Source organism: Triturus cristatus, chromosome 7, assembly GCF_964204655.1.
Source record: "Triturus cristatus chromosome 7, aTriCri1.1, whole genome shotgun sequence".
Taxonomy (NCBI): Eukaryota; Metazoa; Chordata; class Amphibia; order Caudata; family Salamandridae; genus Triturus; species Triturus cristatus.
Window position 1 is genome coordinate 1,575,572,384 of NC_140590.1, and position 19,081 is coordinate 1,575,591,464.

General features: G+C 46.4%; 1 protein-coding gene across 4 annotated transcripts in view; it reads left to right on the forward strand.

Moving 5' to 3' along the window:
• The window catches only part of NCOA3 (nuclear receptor coactivator 3), a 449,566-nt gene that overhangs the window by 183,493 nt on the left and 246,992 nt on the right, over nucleotides 1–19,081 (forward strand). For all 4 annotated transcript variants that reach the window (XM_085619414.1, XM_085619419.1, XM_085619415.1 and 1 more), the window contains 4 exons: nucleotides 8,388–8,489; nucleotides 9,917–10,025; nucleotides 11,701–11,873; nucleotides 13,343–13,443. In XM_085619414.1, the coding sequence (XP_085475540.1) occupies nucleotides 9,937–10,025; nucleotides 11,701–11,873; nucleotides 13,343–13,443 (363 nt within the window). In that variant the 5' untranslated portion in view covers nucleotides 8,388–8,489; nucleotides 9,917–9,936. The remainder of the gene's footprint in view (nucleotides 1–8,387; nucleotides 8,490–9,916; nucleotides 10,026–11,700; nucleotides 11,874–13,342; nucleotides 13,444–19,081) is intronic.

The following is a 19,081-nucleotide window of genomic DNA, read 5'->3' on the forward strand; positions in this document are numbered from 1 at the left end:
AAAATATACAGAGATGGGCCTACAACCTTCAGGCCGGCCGCTAGCAAGCAAGAGGAGCATGTCATACAAACAATAGCGCGCATGCCGCGGCAAAGGGAATGCACAGGAGTTAGAAGCGGTGGTAGCCACACCATCCGGGCACACAACGGTTTCATTTTAATATAAATAACAACAAAAGAACAAATCCACAAGGCAACCCACAATCGGAAAAAGCAGCATGTGCTCCCCTAGCGGGGGGGACCCTACCAATCCATAGGAGTAGCAAGGGGGGGAAAAAGGTCAAGACTGGGATTAGGTGGACTCAGTGTCCGGGACCGGGGAGATAAACTGGCTAAGGGGATGGGGCCGGTGACGGATCGGGCAATAACGGCGGGGTACAGATTCCCCCGCGGTAGGCGTTCCAGGGGCCCCATACGTTCACCCATGTCCCAGGCTTACCTCTCGCAACATAGACCACCTTTTCCCGAAACATGCACCAATCCATGTTATCCTTCCATGCCGAGACAGTCGGCGACCTCTGGGAACCCCACAGTTGAGCAATGTCGCTTTTGGCCACCATATATCCCAGAGTCACCCACCGCGTCTGCGGCACCGAGTAGTCGGTTGGCTCCCACACATTCAACAGGCATCTCCTCGCTTCGGGCAGCAGCGACACACGCGTAACCACCCGCAGGGCCTCATGCACACCACGCCAGAATCGCTCCACCTCCGGGCACTCCCACAAAATATGGAAAAAGGTCCCCAAAGAACCACACCCACGCTTACACAACCCGTCTACAGCATATCCCATACGCAGTAGCCTTGGCCCCGTGACATAGACCCTATGGAGTACCTTGAGCTGGACGAAGCGAAGGCGGGCCGGTATGGCCACCTCTTTCGGGGAGGCCACCGCCGATACCCAGTCCTCGTCATCCAGCTCCAATCCATCGGCCACCCATGCCTCACGAAGGTTAGTCAGCAGTCCCGAGCGGTCATTGATAAGTTTTTTATAGATCAATGAAATCGTGCTGTCCGGTACATGTCCATCTAGCACTCTATCCTCCAGAGGGGAATACTCCGGGATGGAGGCAACGTCCGGGAATACGGAGCATAGCGCATGATGGATCTGCATATACCGAAAGTACTCCCTGTCCTGCAACTGGAATTCTGTCCGTAGCATCTCGAACGTTTTGAATCCCCCCCTAGTCCAGAGATCACCCACCCTGCTGATGCCTATCATGTCCCACTTTTCAAAGCCCTTCGAGGTCCACCGGGAGCCCAACTGCTCAGATGCGTATAGTGGCGACGCCCGGGTCAAACGACCTTTCCACCCCATCGCCACATTAGCCGCGTGCCACACTCGTACCATGACACGCGTGGGGCCCGTCAGACGTGCGTCAAGCGAGCCGGAGTACAGCGCTCGGTTATAATCACCACCCGGCAGTAAAATCTTATCCATTTCAAAGGCCGGGTTTAGAGCGGGCCCGTACAGGCCGTGATTAATCGCAGCCAGCTGGGAGGCCCAATAATACCGTTTGATATCCGGGAGGGCGATCCCCCCGTCATACCACGGGAGCGTCGGCTTCGCCAGGGCGATACGCGGTCTACCCTCCCAGAACAGTCGGCGCTGTAAACTCTCCACCTCGCGAAAGTAGCGCGCCGGGACGACGTCCATTGTGTTCTGCAGAGCGTACAGGAAACGCGGCAGCGACATCATCTTAAACAATGCCGCCCGGCCGAGCGGCGAGAGCGGCAAGCGCCTCCAACGCGCAACATCCTCCTTCAGGCGCTGGAGGGGGGGAAGCAAGTTCTGACTATATCGGGCCTCCGCGTCCAGGGTAATGAAGACACCCGGGTACCGGAATCCCCGCGGGGCGATCTGGATAGGACAGCCCCGCAGAAGGATAGGGTCCTCCCCAGAGAGAACATAGACGCACGATTTAGCCCAGTTGATGACAAGGCCGGAGTTAAGACCAAATGAATGCAATACATCAACCAGCACTATCAGTGATTTACGTGGCGAAGCCAGGTACAGGAGAATATCGTCAGCGTATAGAGATACGCGGTCCTCATACTCGGGGGGTCCAGCGGAGACCACGAATAGAAGGTTCCCACCGCAGCCACTCCGCCAGGGGCTCCAAAGCGAGCGCGAAAAGGAGCGGCGATAATGGGCAGCCCTGCCGCGTACCCCTGCCCAGCTCGAACGAAGCCGACACTCTACCGTTCACCACGACCTGCGCCAGCGGGCCAGAGTACAACAATTTTACCCAACTGAGGAATCCTGGGCCAAACCCAAACTTCGCGAGCGTCGCCCAAATATAAGGCCATTCAAGCGTGTCAAACGCCATAGTGGCGTCCAAGGACGCCAAAATGGCCGGCTCTCGTATGAACGGGACACGTGCGAGCACCCCATGCAAACGCCGCAGGTTAAGCGCTGTGTTGCGATGGGGGATGAAGCCGGACTGATCCTGGTGAATCAAGTCACACACTACGCCGACTAGCCGATTGGCCAACACCTTGGCGAGGATTTTGGGCTCTGCATTCAATAACGAAATAGGCCGATAGGATGTGACCCGGTCCCGCGGCCTCCCCTCCTTATGGATAACCACGATAGTAGCTAGACGCTGGTCTGGCGGGAGGGAACCCGCCGAGTGGGCCGCGAGGAACATAGCACGGAGATGTGGTGCCAGCGTATCCGGTCGCAATTTATACAACTCGATTGGAAGACCATTCGGGCCCATGGCCTTGCCGGAAGCGACCGATCGTATGGCGAGGGCAATTTCTTCGGAAGTTGGAGCAGCGTCCAACGACACTCTGTCCTCCTCCGAAAGGGAAGGGAGCGCGATATCCCTGAGCAGGGCGTGGGAATCCTCTTCAGAGCGGGAGGACACCGGGGAATACACCCCACGGAAATAGTCTGCAAAGCAGGAGACAATTTCTTCTGGTTCAGTGACACACACACCATTCTGTTTCTCAATCAACGGGACAACTCGACTCGCTCTCTCCTTTTTGTCCAACCATGCAATCAATTTACCAGCCTTATCACCCACATCATACAGTCTCCCCTGTTGCTCTCTACTGAGGCCCCTGGCCGCCTCCGTGACGAGGGCCTTATAAGCCGATTGCTTGAGTCGGAGAACATGTAATTTGTCATCCGTCACCCCACATTCTAGATCACCCTCCAACTCGGTTATCTCCGCTTCAACACGAGTCACCTCCTCCCGCTCGCGCCTCCGGGAATGGGAAATAAGGGACAAGGCCTCTCCCCTGAGTACCGTCTTGAACGCCTCCCACAATGAGATCGCCGATGACACAGACCCCACATTCTCGTCAAAGTAGCGCTTAAGGGATTTAACCAGCTCTGCGCGAATGGTGGGGTCACGCAGGTACCAGGGATTAATCGGGACCACCCTACCCTCTCCCCTCGGAAGAATATCAAAGTGCAACAAGAGTGGAGAGTGGTCAGAGATACCCCGTGCCAAATGGCGCACCTCCCCTATCCTCCCAACGTGCGCCGCCGGAACCAGGACATAATCTAGCCGTGAGAGACTACCATGAGCCCCTGAATGGAAGGTGTACTGCAGCTGCGTGGGATGTTTAAACGCCAACAATCCACCAGCCCCAAGGTATCCAAGAGGCCAGCCAACCATGCCTGGGCACGGGGGAGATCCCTAGGGGGGTGACGATCCACAGTTCCGGAAACCACAGCATTAAAATCCCCCCCCACCACTAGAATCCCCTCCGGAAGGCCAAGGAGGAGGCGCCCCAGATCCGCAAAGGTGGTCGTCTGCAGCCCCGGCGGGACATAGACAGACACAAAAACGACCACTCTGCCCTCCATTCTACCCACCAAAACCGTGTAACGTCCCCTGTCGTCATGGTGCACCTCATCAATCTCCAACGGGAGCGAGTTCTTAACCATAATGCCCACACCCCTTGAACCAGACGTGAAGCTCGAATGGGCCACAAGGCGGTAGCCCCGTCTATTCATGGCACAAAAGGAGTTGCCAATGAGGTGTGTCTCCTGCAGAAAAACTATATCGGGCGAAATTCGCTTCAAGAACTGCAGGACCACACCTCGTTTTATCCTGTCCCCCAATCCATTAACATTCCAGGACAACAAACTCAGTCCCCCTACCCCCATCATAAACAGAAGCCATCACTCGTCCCCCAGAGAGCACTTTAGAAATGATACGACGATGCTTTTGCCTTGTGGTAGAAAAGAACAACACCCCACACCAACCCACTCACCCCAACAAAACTCCCCCCTCCCTGCACCCCTGCATGAGCCCAGATAGCCCCCCCAACTTGCAGTGTGCCTGTCGCCCCTATATAGTGAAACTAGCTAGACCCCCTAGAGGAGGAAAGAGTACCCCTTCTAGACCCCACACAACCTCCAAGGGAGGGGAAAGAACAAAGACGGAAGCTTTGGTCGAAAGTGGCATCATAGTCGTCCAGAGTGAGGTCCAATATCAAACCCTCAGTCCCGATCCAGTGGGCCGTCTCCTCCCGCCCCCCCCCCCCCCCACCATCTCGAGCACTACCCCCAGACAGAGTGTCCAGCCAGTCCCCGGCCGCTTCGGGACGATCAAAAAAGTGTGTGCGACCATCCACCTCTACCCGCAGCTTGGCCGGGAAGAGCATGGCGTATTTTAAGTTCATGTCCCGGAGCCGGCGCTTAACACCCAGGAAACTCAGTCTCTGTTTCTGGACCGCTTGAGTGAAATCGGGATAAAAGTTCACCTCCATATTTTCCAGCTTAATCGGCCCTTGCAGTCTGGAGGCTTGCAAGATCGCGTCCCTGTCCCGAATGTTAAAAATCCGGGCAATGAGGGGCTGCGGAGGGGCTCCGACCTTCGGCCTTCCCCCGGGAACTCTGTGGGCCCTCTCCACGGCAAAGAATTTACTCAGTCCCCGAGGCTGGAGATGGGTAACGATCAGGTCCTCTACAAAAAGATCCGCCGCCGCTTCCTCCCGTCCCTCGGGTACTCCGATGATGCGGATGTTATTCCTCCGGGCCCGACTCTCGGAATCTTCCAGGCGCCGATCCATAAGCACACTCGCCTGACGAAGTCGGTGCACCTCCGTTTGGAGGGCCGCCACCTCAGTTGTGAGGCCCGACGCGGTGTGGGCCAAAGAATCGACCCGGTCGTTGGTCTTGGAGAGATCAGCCCTCACCAGGTTGACATCCACTAGGACCGCGTCGATTTTATGGGCTAAGGTGTCAAACCGCTGGCCCACCGAGGCCTTCATCTCAGCAATGGCGCCCATGACGTCTTGCAGAGTCAACTCTGTGGGCAAATCCGGGGCATCCGGAGGGCACTCAGAGGACTTGTGCGGTCCACCGGGAGATCCTTTCGGGAGGGTGTAGCGGTCCATGATGTTGGCCTGATGTGCGGCGCCACGCCGGGTCGACTTGGCCTTCAACCGATCGCCATCTTGTTTCGTGGCCATCGTCGCGGGTCTCACCCCCTCATCAGCCACGCAGTAAAAGGCAAGCAATCAAGGCCACGGGCTCCGGGGGGTCACCCCAGGACGGCGGAGCGGGCCACAGCAGGCAGGCAGGCTGGGTCACCCAGCGAGGCCACCCCAACACAAGGAGCGCCGCGATCCCACTTGCAAAGACGGCAAGGGGGCGCGAAAGTGAAAGTGAAAGTGCGGGGTACGCGACTCGCCAGGCCCAGCCCGCCGTTGTTGTTCACTTTGCCACCGGGTCGCCCCCAAACGCGAGTCCGGGGTCAGGAGCGAAGGAGGCCGCAAACTTCAATCGGTGCTCACTCCGGCACCCGAGGTCCGATTCGAGAACGGGAAACGGGTACCACCTCGGCTCAGGCTCACCGACACAGTCCCCTCAACCGATGCAGGATGAAGACAGGATAAACGTAGGAGGTCGCGGAGGTCCTCGGGAGCCTCGCACCTACGCGGCCATCTTGGTTGCGCGCCGTCTTCTCACTCTTAAGACTGCTTTCCTGGTAGCCATCACCTCGGCTAGACGGATGAGTGAGCTCCAGGCTCTATCGTCAAAGCCTCCTTTTCTATCTGTTCAGTCGGACAAGGTTGTCCTTCGGCCTCGTCCTTCCTTTCTGCTGAAAGTGGTGACCCCCTTTCATCTTGATAGTCACAGTGGAGACATATTTAGAGGAGTAAAAGAGCATACATTTGTTAGTGATTCGAACAGATTTAACGACACCACCTATTTTCTGCATGTATGACCATAATTTAATCGATTATCCAGAATTTCAGTCAAAAGGAAGATCAGCAATTTAAATCAAGGCCAAATACATCACAATGTCAACATATTTAAATACATATAGGTGTAAGGTACGTGATAAGTGCAAGATTTTGGGATGAGTGCAGGACGTTGTGAGGGAGGAAGGTTGCTTGTATTTGGCCTTGATTTAAATTGCTGATCTTCCTTTTGACTGAAATTCTGGATAATCGATTAAATTATGGTCATACATGCAGAAAATAGGTGGTGTCGTTAAATCTGTTCGAATCACTAACAAATGTATGCTCTTTTACTCCTCTAAATATGTCTCCACTGTGACTATCTTTTTGTGTACCTATCTATACCCGAGTCCAGTGGTCTACCGGGTTACCCCATTGATACATAACCCCCTTTCATCTTGGGCAATCTGTCACCTTGCCCACCTTCTTTCCGCATCCTTCCAAAGAGGAAGAGCGGCTCCACCGTCTGGACCCAAAACGTGCGCCCTCCTTTTATTTGGACCGCACAAAACAGTTCCGAGTGGACTTAGATTTTCGTTGGCAACGTGGGTGCAAAGAAGGGAAAAGCTGTACACAAACGGACCATCTCCCGGTGGGTCGTTTTGTGTATAAAAATCTGATATTCCTTGGCAAAAAAGGACCCTCCTGTTGGGCTGCGAGCCCCTTCTACTCGGGCCACAGCGGCTACTACTGCTTTGGGACGGGGAGTCCCTTTGCAGGACATCTGTCAGGCGGCGACGTGGGCTTCGCTGCACACGTTTGCCAGGCATTATTGCCTAGACAGCCAATTCCGGAGTGATGGCTTCTTTGGCCGTTCTGTCCTCCAGGACTTTCTGGTGTGATCTTGGTTCACAGACCCACCACCGGGGTTGGTATTGCTTGGGTATCTATTCTAAGGTGAGGAATCTAACTAACATGTTTCTTTCAGATCAACAAGTTACTTACCTTCGGTAACGATGTATCTGTAAGAAACATTAGTTAGTTAGATTCCTCACCAACCCACCCATCCTCCCCGTTCTGCGAACTGACATCTAGGGTTAAGGCTATTCCTTTCAGGGCCCTAGATTTTTTGGCACCAGTGTCTGTCTCTTGCATGGCTCTGCGTTCCTGGCGCGGAAAGCTATGTACAAGAACTGACGTCAGCACGCGAGGGCGGCGTCTAAGTACTCCGTCATTCCTTCGCACGACGCCGACGACGGACGCGGAGCCGCAGACGACGCCTAGCGATGCGCGAGGGGTATTGCTACAAAAATCTTCCGGATCCAGTCTGACGCCTGGGGATATTCTAAGGTGAGGAATCTAACTAACTAATGTTTCTTACAGATACATCGTTACCGAAGGTAAGTAACTTGTTCATCAGTTTGAATCTGCCTTCTCAAGAAGGTGGTGTAATTTATCAATACCCTTTTGTTTCCAGTTCGGCCAGGGAAGTTGTGCATTATGTTAGAGGACACTGGTATTATGCCTAATTGGGACTGTTATATGCAATTCCATGGTGTATATTAAGACGTTTATGCATTGAGTGCCGTGATAACATTGCTGTCACTATTGGGTTGTCTATGTTTAGCCTGCAGAAGATGGTTGCAGACTGGTAAGATGGATACCCTGTAGCTAGCCAAGTAACTTCTTTACGAATCCAGTGTGGAGTTTTTGTAGGCCTAGATTGTAAGGAATAGAGGTGTGATCATTGCGAACTATGTTATGTATAACTGTGGAAGAGACTTCCCTGATGTAATACGGGCCCAACGCGTTTGTATCTGGAGTCTAGGTTTCCTCCCGTGGCAGATGTAGGGTTTGATTTCTGTTTATTAGCCACAATTTAGGAACTGGAGGTGAAAACATGCCAAAGATAAATATATCATGGTGCTACTGATTTTTTGTTTTGTTTGTATATGTCCACAAAGGCACTTTGTTTTAACAATGTCCACACCAAGGAGCACTGTACGATTGGAGACAAGTATCAAGTCATGTAAATCACCTGCTGTCTGCTCATTACAACACCTATTAAAATAAAGACCTCTTTGATGTTGTTCAAATGATAATGGCAACTCCACTCCTAAAATATCTTGGTCAAACTGAATTTTAATCTTATTTTAAGGAGCAGTAATTGTACCTTGAATACAGAGCTTTGTCAGAATCCAACCAAACTTTTTTTCTATCCATCCTTGGTTTTTCTCCAGTGTGAGCTGCAGAATGCTGATGGCATACTTTGGAAATGCAGATGCTGATTTGGTGGACATGAACTAGAAACCAAATTGCCATGTAACGCTTAGTGGTAAGAGGTTAGTGAAAATATTGGCTCTCCTCCTTTTGTCCTGCAATATAATTTGTTAGATTTGATTTGATTCCATCTAGATTAGAAATGCAAAATCAAATGAAGTAAATTGTATTGAGGCTTATTTTATGAAGATGATTCAGAGTGGATTGATATTAATATGTATTTGTATTTAAATGTGCAATTTAAAGTTTTTCTTTCCCGAAGTAAACGTACATGTAAACTTGAACCTGTCAAAGTCCCAGAAATGTGAAATGATCCATGTCTTGGCCTCACCATGACCTCTGTAAATCTATGGCTGCTTACAGTCCGCAAACCCCGAGTGACTGAATATATGTAAGGTGCTATTGAACTCCGTTTTGTCTTATAGATTAGCTTTGTGTTCCTTTCCTGCTGCCCAGGTACTTTTGGTGAAGCAGTCCTCTACGTAGAGCATACACAATGCTTGTTTTGACGTTGTCATATGGAATGGAACATAGAGATTGGCTCAGTTGATTATATGCATGTGGAAAACCTGCACCCTTGATTACCTTTTTACTTGGTCATTTGATCAACTACTTTAACTCAGTGGGGTGTGAGCAGGAATGGAACTGCACGGTGTCATATGAGAGAAAAAGATTAAAATGAAGAGGAGAGGATATATAGTTTGAAGCATTATAGATATAAGAAAGTCTGTGTCAGATACTGAGTAGAGCATGGGGCTGGGAAGAACGGTAGACTGAGGAGAGAGTGAAGTGGAGGAGCACCTGTTGCTGCTGACAGCGACACACAGTGAGCTAGGGAGGCTATGCAGTTTCTTGCAGTGCCAGCAGCTCCTTATACGAAGCGGTGTACGACAGAAGGCCATGAGAGATCTGAATGGAGGTAAAAGGCAGGTGAGCAGATGTTTATAGTATTGTTCAATCCCATTAGCAATGTTATATGCCATCACTTCAGGCCCATACTTCAGGGCTATGGAGTTAACTGCTATGATTACCTGCTCAACTGGGCCAGTTTAAGTAACCTGGGCTGCATTTAAGATTGCCTCGCAAAGTTAGCTATTGTGCCTTCAATTTGTTCACGCCTGTCTGTATTTACAATTTTCAACTTAGCCGTGTTGGCGCAGAAGTTTTAAGTTGTGTTGAAATGTTGCTGCATCTGCAATATTCTTTTACTTGTTGCTTAAATTTCTGGTGTCGATTACCAGTTTAACATCTCAGGACTTGTATAACATGACTTGTAGGTGTTTTCAAAAGCAGAGATTCACCTCTCACACTCTGCGTAAAATATCCTCACATAGGACTGCAGGTTGGCAAAAACACAGGGCTTCCGATTACAAGGCATAGTAATGCTCAAAGAAAGCAATACCAATGTTTCAAATGACATTTTGACATTTTCAGTTAAATAATTTGTTGTTGACTGGTTACGTTTACAACTACCTCTTTGCAATTTTAGGTGTGGATGTAATTTTTAAAATGAGTGGCCTCGGGGAGAACTCCTTAGACCCTTTGACAATAGATTCAAGAAAGCGCAAGACCTCGTCCTGTGATACCCCTGGACCAAGGTAGGAATTACTCCTTACTTTTTACTTGATAGAAATTTGGATTAAACGGTGTAACACATTCATTTATATGGCTCTTAATATCAGTATTTAATTTGACAGCAAAGAATTGGTGCCTAAACTTTCTCTTTGAAAACTGCTTCCTACTTTCCCTTCCTTGGTGTTGCGACTCCTCCAAATGCTAATAACTGGCTTTGCTGGTGTTCTGATAGTTCCTCCCATACCTTAAAATAGTCTAGTTTAGTAGAGCACAGGATGTACTATTTTTGAAAAAGGATTTGCATCCTTATTTTGTGTATTAATCATAATGTACTTTCATATCATAACGACTGAAATAAAATAGTTAATGACATAGACTTGAGCCAACAACTCGTTTTGGAACAGCAGAGTAGTGGAGACATTGTGTTCAAGATGACTTTCAATTTCCTATTGCATGGCGTGAACTCTTGTGCCTGTAATCCAGAGCGAAGCGAACAGCATTTTGTGAAGGTTTACCATGGTGGGGAGTTTGTCACATTAAGACTACAAACCGTACGTTCAGATTCTGCAAGTAGATGAAATTAATTTACATACTAAGCCTAGTTTCAGTTGTGCCTTCAACAATTTCGTCATAATACCGCTCGGTTTCGGACCACATGGCCTGCCCAAAGCTAAAGACAGAGTGGTTCTGTATTCCTGACATTTGTCGGGATGTGATAAATTTATATTAAAACAGAAAAACGTAATCTCAGTGTTTACAGATTGCAGCACCCCCCATAGGTTCTCACCGAGCGTCTTACTCCCACTTTGACATCTCAAAATGGGCCTTCCACTGGATGAGCGGCACCACTCATTCTCCATTTGCACTCCAGTGTATTCAAGTGGGCTGCCACTCTGCATTTGGGCTATCACCATTCAGCTACCTAGCACTGCTCCAATGGTTGTTAGTGCCAGAAAGTCTCTGGGAAGCGAGCCAGCGGCTCACGGTAGACCTTGCAAAAGATAAACACTCTGCCATAAAGGCCCCAGTGGTATGAAGGCCATGTAGCAGCCAACATCTGAGCTGCTGATGGTGCTCATCTTCAGCTGTGACAGTGTGGTGTACGACCTCTACTGCCACTGATCGTGCTTTACTCTAGGTGTCATAACCTCATGGTCTAATTATGTGGTGATGACGGTGGACGAGTGATGAAGGCCCAGTCTGCAGTTGATGTAATGTGGGGGTAGGGCTACCTGATTGTGCTCAGCACAGTGTCGAAGTGCAGGGAGAAAACGAAAATATTGTTGGACTGAGCCTGTCCTACGACTTAAAGCTGTGGGTACCAAGGTCAGAATAGGCAGTAAGCAACCAGTCGTTTGTTTAGAATTCTGAACGCAAATTAATATAGAGATTATATTGAACTCTTGCTGAGATGGTGCTTAATTTGAACCTGGCACTATCCGGTATTCATTTAAAGCACAACCTGAGTAATGATGACTAGAACTAGTGCCATTGCACACCAGTGACTCAAATTAAAATAAAGTGTGCATTTTGCGATATGGTACATAAACTCTTGTAAGGTTCTTTAGGTGAACAAGCCCTTGCAAAACGTATCGGTCCATCAAAACTACACTTGTGTATTTTTTTTTTCATATTTTGTTTCTACCTGTTAGGCTTTGTCTTTGTATGCTAAAAATGTTTAACTTTTTGTTCTTTCAGCCTAAGCTGCAGTGGTGAAAAGAGGCGTCGTGAGCAGGAGAGTAAATATCTTGAAGAATTGGCTGAACTGATATCTGCTAATCTTGGCGACATTGACAACTTCAATGTTAAACCAGATAAATGTGCCATCCTCAAAGAAACTGTTAAGCAGATTCGCCAGATAAAAGAACATGGTAATGTCCTCATATTTTGTGCATGTTGCTTTGTTGAGGGCCTTGTGAAGGTTTCCTGGTCACTTTGCTTGTTACATTGGAAGGAATCGGGAGAACTTTTGTTGAATTTCTTATATTCCAATGACATTCTGGGCTTGGGCAGAATGCATATGTGGTTAGTACTATATAGTCTTGATTGGCCAATGTTAAAGCACACAAACTTCATCCTCAACCAGTTTTAAAAAATTGGATTTTCTCTGAATAACCTCCTTAGTGCCTGTCTTTTTGGGTTCATGTGCTGTTTAGCAACAAAAAACTAATTTGTAGTGATAGTTATGCTTTACGAAACCTCTTAAATAAAGATGATCTTGCTTGTGGTTATTACTCAAGCTTTCAAGCCGGCAATTTTCCTGGAAAATGAGGGAATATATTTTGTATAGCTGCTGCTGTATTTAAGATAGTTTATTCCCAACCGTCACCCATCCTTTAACTCCATCTGTTTTTACAAATTCACTATAGGTGTCAGTTTTCTATACTGTTAATGGCTACCATGTTATGATCCGTTAAATGTTTAGAGGTACATTTCTGAATGTCTGCGTTCTTTGCATCGCCATTTAATGTGGAAAACTACCGGAGTGCTTGGCATATAGAGACCACTGTTTGCCCTTGAGCACACTCTGGCTTAGAGAGCTGCCTGGCACATGCAGTTGCATAGTTGCGCAAAGCAGGGAATTCGACTGGTATTGTAAGAGTCTTAAAAGGCTGAAGGATTCTTGCAAAGAGAACTAATGGACTAAAGGAAGACCGCTTTGCAGAGAAATGCATACCTGAGTGTCTGTCACTGTACAGATCAGAAGTGCATTGGAAGTGGTACTCATCTGCCATGTTTTGAGATTTCCATTTTTTTGATGTTCTGAAGTTTGAGGTGCAAGTTATGTGAAGCTGTTGGAGTGCCTGGCCCACTACTGGAACTAAATGTACAGTCTCTTCATGTCATTGTTTGGTTCAGCAGAATCTAACACAGGATTTCTTGAGGCACGGTTCTTAAGTTATGCACACGTTCAGTCCTTTGGCATACAGACATGTAGGGTAAGAACTGCCGCTCTTGGATAGCCCTCTTCCTGGTTCTGTGAGCAGTTTATTTTTTTCTCTTCAGTTTTTTGTTTTGTTGCAAAAATATCTGGAATGATTAAGACTAAGTAGCTTTAAGCATCATTCTGAAGTCCATTTCTAAAGAACTCTTTTGACTGCCCACAGTATTTATGATACGTTTGACTTTCCTTTTGATCAATATTGCGGCAGTGTTTGACAGCTGTACTCCATACCAAGTATCACCCGGTTAACAAAATAATAATTTCAATAAAAAAAAAAAGATTGAATCAGTGTTTATTATTTGGATTTGTTCTGAAATTGGAATGTTAATGCAATTTGTACAGTATCATTTAATTTAATATATCTGAAGTCTCCAACTGCTATTTCTTTTCAAACAGGTAATGCATCCTCCAACGATGATGATGTGCAACAAGCAGATGTCTCTTCAACAGGCCAAGGGGTGATTGATAAGGATTCTTTGGGGCCACTGTTACTGCAGGCAAGTATAAATAATGACAACATTCAGCATAAATTGGCAGATTTTGCCTCCCCAAAATTATCAATTGACTGCAAAGGTTGCTTTTAAGCAGCGGAGTACAACTTTGAAATTGGCTTTAAAACCAGGATCACTGGACCTATTTGCCTATTAATGAATATCGCTTCACCAGCCATATTGTGAGAAGCTTATTCCCCTAACTCTTTAGATTCATAGAATGTTTGTATCCAGCACCTGTACTCCTTGAACACTGAAGCAATACCGTTGCTTGTAATAACCTTTCTCTCCAGTTTGAGTGACACTGTCACGACTAACCTTAATACCGTTGCTTGTAATAACCTTTCTCTCCAGTTTGAGTGACACTGTCACGACTAACCTTCAACAAAGATCACCAACTTCAGACAAGCACATATTGTCAGAGATTACTTTTTTTTTTAGAGTTTTATATAGCGCGAACTTGACCCGAATCCAATCAGGTATCAGAGCGCTTTACATAGCACCAGTTACGTTATATTAGGACACACATTCGTTCTTTGTTAGGCACGGGGAGATTAAGTGATTTGCCCAGAATCACAGGATGTTCAGCGTCATTACCGAGACTCGAACCCAGTTCCCCAGGTCAGAGGTCGAGCGCTCTAGCCGTTAGGCCAACTCCTCTCCCCAAACTATGTATTTCACCGGAGTAGAATGTATTACGATGGAGGTGAGGTGCATGTAGAAACAAGTTGTGTTTAGGTAAACTGAGCATTTAGGTCGGAGCAAAAAAATAAAAATAAAACTAAACAGATTCTACTTTAAAATACACCACTGAAATGGTCTACCACAAGCCTGAAAATGGACTGAAATATAAAATTTTAGATAACTATATTGAACATTTAAAAACCTAACATTTCGAAAAGTACACAGTTACATAAAACCGTATTTGCAAGCATTTCACGCTTCAAACAAATATGTAGGCTGTTACCAGGCATACAATCAAAATACTATTAGAAAAACAGAACAATTTTGAAATGAAATTCAGAAATTACCAGTTAGGCCGATTAATTTAAACAATGAGAAATTTACAATTTTACATAAAAAATAAAGCTAAAGTTGATATTCAACAAAGAACAAACAAAACAAACCTAAAAAATAAGGACAATAATAAAATGATAGAGTAAAACCACAAGAAGCAGTTGACCAGTCATGTCCATTATACCACCTGTCTAGAACCAGCCTCCTTTGTAGAGCCTGCAGTGGATTGACTGAAGACGGCAGCTATCCCCGCACCAAAGCGCTTGGACAGCCGAGGAGATGTCTTAGTCACTTACCATCAGAGGCTACCCATGATGTCTCTCCAAATGTCCTATTTAAGAGGATTCCCTTTAGCTCAGCCCTTTTTGGCAACCTGCATTATGGTGCCCCCACCGGCTCCTTATTTAGGTATACCATTCCTTAGAGTTGGGGGAGATATATATCTCAAACTACTGAAAGACCTTCAGCAGCCCAAGCAAAGGCAGTTTCTTGAGGAAAGTTCTAGCTTAATGACAGTTTGGTGTAACTCCATTCAGAATGTGTTTTTTTTGTATTGGAAAGCAAAGATTCCTATGGTAAAGAGCGGGTTTTTCACACCCTATCTGTGCTGACTCCCTATATATTTTTAAGACCCTATGTGATGGATGTGCACACAAACTGCCATGACAAATCCAATGTGGGTGAACCTTTTTAATGGAAAGTTTCACAAAGATTCATCAAACCGCACCAAATTATCAAGAAAACAAAAAAAATATTTTCAGTGGAAACTGACCTAACCAGAATTATACAGAGGCTATTGCCCACCTGTGTAATTGTGTGTAGTCCTAATATTTAGGACGTTTGCAGAACGCAGCAGCCAGATTGTTGCTGGACACTCCGAAATTCCAGTCAATCTCCCATGGACTGAGAAAGCTTCACTGGCTCCCAGTGGAAAAAAAGGATAGAATTCAAATCCTTATTCCAAGCATTCAAGGCATTGCACGGAAATGGTCCTCCGTACCTGAAAACACTTTACCTGGTACTCACCTGTCAGAAATCTAAGGTCCGCGCAGAGCAAACTTCTACAAACCCCCAGATTCAACAGAGCTCGTTGGGTTGGAAGAAGTTTTGTTTGGGGGACACTGAAAGCATGGAGCTTACTTTCGACCGACATTAAAAACAGCCCAGCTTTGCTTACCTTCAGAAAGGCACTAAAAACTTGGCTGTTCACTAATTAAGTTTTTCCCATTTTCACTCTCTTCCGGCAGCTTTTCGCACTGCACCTAGACGCTCTTGGGCAATCATGTGCTACATAAATTGCCAAATCAAAATCCAATCTTTTCTGCTTTAAATGTTCCCACAGAAATGCAAGAGCTACCACAGTGACAAAATGGTCTGAAATGGAAGTGAAGTGCTGAAAGCTAAGGAGAAAACTCTGTAGGGGCTCAAAACATTTAATTGTGGTCATTGAGCTGTTGAGCCGCTCCTAAAATCGAGCCCACATGAACATGAAAACCTCTTTTCTTCCTTAACACTTAACTTTATTGGTGAAAAAGTACTGTTCTTATGGAAACTATCCCAGGCCGTGTTACTGATGGATCCCCTAACTTGACAAAAAATGATTTTAGTAGAGGCTCAATTCCTCAGTCAATTACCAGAGTTCAATAATTCAGAAAATGAAGATGTCTTAGCCTTCACAGAATCGTCTTCACTGTTTACAGTTTTTCAAGATGCATGTGAAATTTTCTGTCAGTGTTTGAGCTCCAGTTTCTGTAGAAGCATTCCAAACAGAAAATGTTGTCTTTGGTCGGCCCTCTTCCTTCTTTATTTTAAAAACTGCATTAGGGAGCAAGAGAAGGAGTGCTTGGTTTGGATCCATTTCAGCTCATCAGTTACCATAGGACAAGGGCCTAGCCAGAGGCAGACCTTTGGCTGAAGCTTTGCTTGTCTCATTCAGCTCTTGTTCCAAGTATGCATGGTGGCTCCACACATGGGGGTGTCTTCTGGTATTATGTATTTTTTTGCAGCATGAATCATTCACATGCTGCATGTTATTTTGTTATCTAGTGGTTGGGTCTGGAGATCTTTTTGTTAGTCCTTTATTCTTGTGTTACCATTGAAGATGCACGCAGATAAAATATTCTTTGTTTGCATAAAATATTCAAAACGTTTGACTGGAGCTCACTACAAAACGGTGATGAAATTTTGTTTAAAAAAAATAGGTAAAGAATCTTTAAGGATCTAGTGCAAGTATTTGATGCCAGTTTTTATGCACGCTATTAGTATTGGTTTTTTTTTTTTTTACAATGCTACTGTGAAGTATTTTTATGAATGTTTTTATGAACCGTTTCACAAATCAACCACTAGCATTTGTATTTGTAATAGCATTTACATACCACAGATTAATGCCAGCTGTTGCCTACTGAACTGTTGGTTGTGCAATTATTTTATCCAGTATTGGATCTTTCATAGATTCACATGTTTGAATCATTCCCAGTCTTTGAAGTGGGAGTAGCATGGTACTATAGTAAAGTGGTAAGTATATCTAACGTATGCTATAATGGCACTAAGCCATGAATTTGTCTTTTTAGAAAAAGGACCAAACTTTAACTATGACCAATCATGTCATAGTACCCTCCAGAACAATCCCAAGAGAGTCTGATTCTCTCAGATTTTCACTGCACGTCATGTGTGAAGGGAGTCTACCCTTTAAAAAAAAAAAAATTGCCATTTTGTAAATGACAAAACATGGAAATAAAAGATTTTGCAGTTGTGCATACATGCGGTCTCTGTACAGTACTTCTCAAACGCAGGACAGTTGGTTGAAAAGATAGGTTACTTGGTGCCCAACCTCGGACAATAACACAAGGGTTTAACTTCATACCCAACATTTCGTACTAATTACTTCAATCACTTGTCTCTAGCTGCAATTCTGTTTGCGGGGGTTCACAGATATGCCCACGATAAGCATTCCACTTGCCCCATATTCGAGTTCATTTCTTGGGGCATCCTCTGTGGACATATACCGATTTTTCAACTACCATTATACTGTCCATATCGCGACACCACTGGGAAAGGGCATACAGCTTGTCTGGATCCCCAGCGTTGAGCTATATTGCGCTTCTCCACTGTCATACCGAGTGTCACCCATTTCTGTGGTTAAGAATGCATCTCTTTGGTTCTGGTAGAATAGAGGTGTCCGTGACTTGTGAGGTTGTACACATAACCGCCCCCCAATAACTTACGATTTTGGAACATTGCCAGAGCTTATGTAAGAATGTGCCCGATTCACCACATTGACGGAGGCAGAATGGTGAGTCAGATCTACCAATTTTATGTAGAAGCGTGCACGTATAATATGTACGATGCAGAATTTTTAGCTGTACTAATTAGAATTTAGCAGGTATCGCCACCTCCTTGGGGGACGCGAGTGCCTCCTGCCAGTCCGAGTCATCTAAATCGCCTAGCTCTGATTCCCACTTTGCCTGCAGGGTTGTTACGGTATCCGGTAGGTTATTTATTATTTTCCGATATGTGTGGGAGATGGCCTTTTTTGCCAGATGGTCCGTCAGGACTCTATCCTCAATCGGTGATGCCTCCGCAAGTTGTGTGCCTGGTGATTTGCGCAGTGAGCACATGTCTGATCTATATATAACGGAACATTTCCATTTGTGCTAGACTGTAAGTTGGTTGTAGTTAGGCAAATGAGATTACTTCACCTTTCTTCCACATGTCTCCCACCTTTGAGATGTCTATCAGGTCCTATTGTTTAAAGGCCTTAGTGTTCCGCAGCAGGCCTAGTTTCTTTGTGTCCCATAGCGGCGTGGCTTGCGTTATGAGCCCCTCCCAGCCCAGTGCTAACCGCGCCTCGAATCATACCTGTATGGTGTGCGCCGTGGGGCCCGTGAGGATGGTCCGTTTGACCTTATTATAGAGTGTTCCCATAATCCCATCAGGCTCCAGTATGTATCTATCCATGTGGTATGTAGGGTCTTCTTGAGGTGCATGAAGCCATTGATTAATGACCGTTAGCTGTGAGGCCCAGTAGTAGATTTTTATATGGGGGAGGGCAATACCTCCATCATACCAACTCTGTACTAATTTATTTGTAGTGATACGGGTCGTCTTTCCATCCCTCAGTAGGGTGGTCACTTCAGCGTTTATTGCCGTGAAATATGACGAGGGGACTGGAGATGGCGTATTCTGGAGAGCATACAAAAATCTGGGGAGTGCCATCATTTTAAAGAGGGCTGCCCTTCCCAGTAGGTAGTGTGAGCGGCAGGAAGCGCCACTGTTTGACATCACGCCTAAACCGCATAATGGCTGTGTGAGATTCTCGGTTATGAATTTCGTGTTATCGTGCGTTACGTTGATTCCCAAATATTTGAAGCCTCTGCTTGTAATTTGAAGTTCGCAACCTCTTGGGAGTCGTTGTGGTGGACCGTGTAGCAAATAGAGGAGTGACTTCCCCCAATTTATAGTGTACCCAGAGACACGCCCATAGGAGGCAAAGATATCCAGCAAGCAATTAATGGAGCGCGCCAGAGATGTGAGAACACATCATCCGCATAGAGGGAAATGCAGTCTTCCCATCCATGTGTCCATTTCATGCCATGAATAACCTGGTCTTGGCGTATCCACGCTGCCA